Below are 5,481 nucleotides of genomic sequence, written 5' to 3' on the forward strand. Positions count from 1 at the left end.
GCCATGCCCTGCAGAATACTTCCCCTGTTACAATTTTGTATATGTAAATTAGTATGTCCAAAACCAGATTTTCGCATAACTGCATTGTTGGTGGCGATCTCTAGAAATGAATGTTTTGATGCCAACACCAGATTTTCGCATGCATAGACATTATTGTCCAGCAGTCTGCTGCAATGTTGTTGCAAGCCACCATTTCTTCTTCAAGACAATGTGATCCCTTGAATTCATAAAGAGTTTGTAGACCTGCAAACACTTTCTTTTCTTCATTAATTGAACTGGCTAGCACTGTAATTCTGTTGCAAGGTTGTCTACTAATACATATCATGATTTCTCCTTCAAGGGAATGAGTATAAAATACTAATACCACCCTTTGAAATTTAAATTCTTGATATATCATTAATCCTGACTGTTTTCCTGCAAAAAAGGCAAAAAAATTAGTGTAAAAACTGATTGTTTTGATCTCCTCCATACGGCTTTGGTCAAAACCACCCATGCTCTCTTGTTTCTTCCGCTTTATTCCCATCTGCATCAAATTATACTGCCTGCTCACTGTTGCTGTTCCTTCCTGGAATATTTCCATCAGTCTCAGTTCTTTAACAATTGAGCATTCCATCATACTAACATCCTGCTTCATATCTGGATGTCAACCTATCCTTAGCACACTGCAATTCCACCTTGTAACCTCCTCACCTTCTAATTCCTTGCTACTTTTACTCTTAAATATGGACATTGTACTTTATCATTATTCACTATCCTTCTACCTTGTATGTCCAATTCCCAGAAACTATGTGCCACCATAGGTCCCATATCCAGTGCATAATTGGCTAAGTGATCAGCCAAACAATTCCCCTCTCTAAATGTGTGCACCACAGTGACATTAGCTTTTGCCATCAGTTGTCTTATCTCCTCCACCTGTGTATATATACTCCAAGGTATTTTTCATTCTCCATTTAGTACATTCTTCAACATCATGGAGTCAGTATGAAGTTCTATAAGTATGTAGTCATTATCAATACAGAACCTCATTGCTTCCAAGATTGCTTGTGCTTCAGCTTCAGAATTTGTCCCTTCCTGCACTTCTCTCCCATAGCCATATGTTATGTCACCCTCCTCATTCCTTAATACATAGCCAATTTCACTTCTACCAGGATTTCCCCTAGACGCTCCATCTGTATTCACCTTGATCCAACCTGGGCTAGGACAGTCCCACATCACCTTAGTATACTTCAGTTTGGGCAGATAGGACTCCATTTTATTTAACAAATCTGGCCATCTGTGTGGGACTCTTTGTATTGATGGCTTTCTGAATTTGACTAATGACTGCATAGAGGTAGATATATGGTTAATAACTCTATTAATAGTCACAGGTTCCCCATGTTTATAACTGTTCCTTCGCTTCCATAATTCCCAAACAATCACAGCTGGTAATGCTTGTAGTGTAGGCTTCAATCTGGGAATCACTTCTACAGTCCAACACTTGGTTATAGCTTGATGAAGTGTGATTCCATCAACATTTATTCCTGCATGACCTAGAAAATATTTCCATACCTTAGTGGCTGCATATGAACTGTAGAAAAGATGTTGCATTGTCTCCTCATGTGGTTCAGAACGACACCAACATTTTGAAGCCATAAGGTACCCTATTTTTCTGAGAAAATTGTCCAAAGGTAGTTTATTTTTCCACAACTTCCACATAAAGAAGGAAATTTTGAAAGGTAGCCCCTGCACCCAAATGAATCTGTATGCATTACTTGGCTGATTTCTTATCCTCACATAATCCCAAGATGATTTCACAGTAAATTCCCCTCTTGATTCCAACATCCACAGTGGTTTATCAAGAGCATCATGTACGACTGGAGGCTTTATATGCAGCAGAATGTGATTTGCCAATTGTTCTGGTAATATTTCCCTGATCTTGACCTCATCCCATTGATCATTGACTACAACATCATATATGTTCTGAATGGATTCGTCACATACAAAGTCAGGTGTAGTAACAAAATATAATGCACCGATTCCTGTCCAGTTTTCAAACCAAAAGAGTGTAGATCCCATATTAGGCTTCCACAAAATTTGATGTTCAATGAGGTCCCTACACTCTAACATCTTCCTCCATACATGTGAACCATCTCTCCAAGGAACAATCAGAGGGTTCAATTTCTTGCAATATTTTTGACTCATAAAAGAACTCCATAAGCTAGGCTTTGTTCTAAAATTCTACCATAACTTGCAGAACAAAGCACTGGATACTGCATGGAAGGATCTAAAACCAACACCCCCTTCCTCACAAGGTAAGCATAAATTATTTCACGATGCCCAATGTCTGTTTGAGACCCCTATAGTGTTGCTCCAGAAGAATTGAGCAAATATTTTGTGTAATTTGTTAATCACGTAAGGAGGTGGATTCACTGATGCCAATAGATGAATTGGCATGGTCTGAAGCACATGAGAAATCAATACAACCCTTCCTCCTATAGATAACATCTTACCTTTCCAATCTTGTAGTTTATCCAGCACTTTAGTCATGAGGTCTTGGTAATAATCCATTCTTCTTCTTGCATAGAAAATTGGACAACCAAGGTAAGTAAAAGGGAACTCCTGTTTGTTAAAACCTATTATTCTCTGCACCTTATCCACTACTTCCTCTCCTGCTGAATGATGAAGATAGATTGCACTTTTACTCTTGTTAATAAGTTGCCCAGAAGCTGCCTCATAACCTGCTAAAACCTTCATAATCAGTGTCAGCGATATTGCATCAGAAGATGAAAAAATGATAATGTCATCTGCGTATGAAAGGTGGTTAATCTTTGGGCTCCACTTGGGCAAGCCAAAGCCACAGAAGTGTAAATTTTTGTGAAGTGCATTCAGCCCTCTTGACAGAGCTTCTGCAGCCAAGATAAATAGAGTTGGTGAAATAGGATCCCCTTGTTTCACCCCTCTTGTCGACTTAAAGAAACCATAAGGCTGCCCATTTAACAACACAGAGTACCAGTTGTTTGCTACAATTCCATACACCAAACCAATAAATCTTTCCCCAAATCCCATTTTCCTAAACACCTTAGTTAGAAACAACCATGACAAACGATCGTATGCCTTGGCCATATCTAATTTGATCACAACGTTTGGCCCAGCTTTTGTCCTCAACCTTATATCTGTGATGATCTCCTGGGTTAATAAAACATTTTCAACAATGCTCCTACCCTTTACAAAGCCAGCATGCTCCTCAGAGACTATGTTGGGAAGTAACACTGCTAGCCTTTCATGAACGACTCTAGAAAATATCTTGTTAACAAAATTGCTAAGGCTAATAGGTCGCATATCTGAAAAGGTGACCACCTCTTTCTTTTTTGGCAGAAGCACTAGATTTGTATGAGTTATATATCTGGGCAACTCATGTCCATTGAAAAAGGCATGTACCATTTTTACCATATCTTCCGCAATTATGTCCCAACAGGTATGAAAGAAGCACCCAGTAAAGCCATCCGGACCCCCTGCACTATCACCATTTAATCCAAAAACTGCATGTATGACCTCTTCCTTCGTTGGCTGCTTAATTAGCTCAACATTCTGGGCATAATCTTCCAGTGTTGGTACATGTTCAAGAATATCAAAGGACATAGTAGTTGTTTCTTCCTGGAGCTGTTCTTTGAAGAACCTATCTGCGTCATCTGCCATGTCATTATTACCCTCTAACCAATTGCCATTAGTATCTTGTATTTGTTTTAGCTATAATCTTCTTCTCCTGCCATTGACCTGAGCATGAAAGAACTTCGTATTTCTATCACCATCCTGGAACCATGCCATTCCCGACTTTTGCCTCCAAAATTCTTCCTCCAATGCCAGATATCAAATAAGCTCTGCTTGCACCTTTTGTAACCTCTCTCTATTTTGATATGTAGGAAACCTTTCAAACTGTGCTTCATGTACAAGAACCACCTCTTCAAGACTAGCAATCTTTTGGAATATGTCTCCATACATTGCCCTACTCCATATTAATAGTGCTTTTTTCAGTTTTTTAAGTTTATGATTGAACATATAAAATGGATCACCTATGAAGTCTGCTATCCAGTTTTGTATAACCACCTCCTTGAAAGTTATATGCTTGCACCAAAAGTTCAAAAATTTGAAAGCTTTTTTGATAGGTGCCACATCAGGATTAAAGTTCAGAATCATTGGACTATGATCCGAGCCTGTTTTGGACAAGTGAGTCACCTCTATATTAGGCCATTTCTGTTGTAACTCCAAATTGCCTAAACATCTGTCCAATCTTTTGAATATACAGTCATCTTCACCTCTCCCATTCCACCATGTATACACACTACCTTTGAAACCCAAATCAGTCAAGTTACAGGTGTTTATGCAATGCCTAAAATCATTTATCTCATTTAGCGACACAGGAAGTCCACCAAACTTCTCCTCAAAGGCTCTATTCACCCAGTTTGCTGTTGAGTCTTTTTGAAAACCCTCCTTTCCTTTTTCCTTCTGTTTTGCACTAGTATCCTTCCTTCTCTTTAAAGTACTTCCATCTCCAGTTTTAGGAGAGAAAGCAACTGCCTTAGGATTAAGTCTCTTAACTGTAACACCTGCAGGGCTGTTTACAACACTGTTATCCACCTCGACCATCTGGTTTTTATCTTGCTCTTCACCATCTTGATCTTCTAATGCTGCAAACATGTTAGTTGTTTGGATTTGCTGATTATGAACCACATCCTCATAATCTCCTTTTTCCACTGCATTACCAGGTGATTGCTGATCATTGGTCGTCACTGGAACAATTTCTTTTCCTACAGCACTATGGGTCTGTTGACAACCAAGATTTCCTTGACTCTGCTGCCCAATATTAGTATCTACAGGAACAATTTCCTTGCCCGTTTGTTCTTGTACCACAACCTTCTTATCACCATTCCCCTGCATCTGTTGCCCAAAGCCTTTACCTTGCACCTATTGATCATTAGCTTGATTTACTAGCACTATTTCCTTGCTTGTAACATGTTGATTCCCATTTTTCCTTACTCGATTGTCTCGTACTTCTTTCCATTGTTACTTTGGATTACCATTTGACTTGCCAAGATCCTTACCAATAGAAGGCAACACTGCATGCTGCACATTAGCAATAGTTTTATCCTTGCATGTTGATTCTTGATTGGCATCCTCCTTTTCAAAATAAAGTTCTGGATGTAACCTCCAACATTCAAACAAGTCGTGGCCCTGTAATTTGCACTCCTTACAGTATTTAGGTAGCATTTCGTATTTGATATTAACCCATTCTTCCCTTGTTTCACCAGTAGATTCATTAAAGATATCCATTTTTACCTTCTTTGGATGGTCCGCTAACAAATCAACAAGAACTTTGACCCTCGCGCAACTAGGTCACGTTTTGTTTGCTGTGGCAGAATCAAGATGCATTGGCCTTCCAACAGCTGCGGCAAGTGAAAAAAGACATTCTTTCATAAAGTAAGTTGGCAACAGACCTGGGAAAGA

General features: G+C 39.1%; 1 protein-coding gene across 1 annotated transcript; it reads right to left on the reverse strand.

The window, feature by feature from the left end:
- Positions 1-939: 939 nt before the first annotated feature.
- Positions 940-3,675, reverse strand: LOC138885957 (uncharacterized). Its single transcript, XM_070166971.1, has 2 exons — positions 2,490-3,675; positions 940-2,018 (listed from the first exon to the last, which is right to left on the reverse strand). The coding sequence occupies exons 1-2, from the start codon at positions 3,673-3,675 to the stop codon at positions 940-942; spliced, it is 2,265 nt and encodes a 754-aa protein (XP_070023072.1).
- Positions 3,676-5,481: the final 1,806 nt, after the last annotated feature.

The sequence above is a fragment of the Nicotiana sylvestris genome, chromosome 2, assembly GCF_000393655.2.
Source record: "Nicotiana sylvestris chromosome 2, ASM39365v2, whole genome shotgun sequence".
Taxonomy (NCBI): domain Eukaryota; kingdom Viridiplantae; phylum Streptophyta; class Magnoliopsida; order Solanales; family Solanaceae; genus Nicotiana; species Nicotiana sylvestris.

Bases quoted from the DNA above. Each gene is read 5' to 3' on its own strand.
- LOC138885957 (XM_070166971.1), bottom strand. From the start codon at position 3,675: ATGGCAGATGACGCAGATAGGTTCTTCAAAGAACAGCTCCAGGAAGAA. The intron at 2,019-2,489 runs GTAAGATGTTAT...AAAACTGGACAG, and splicing joins TAAACTACAAGATTGGAAAG to GAATCGGTGCATTATATTTT.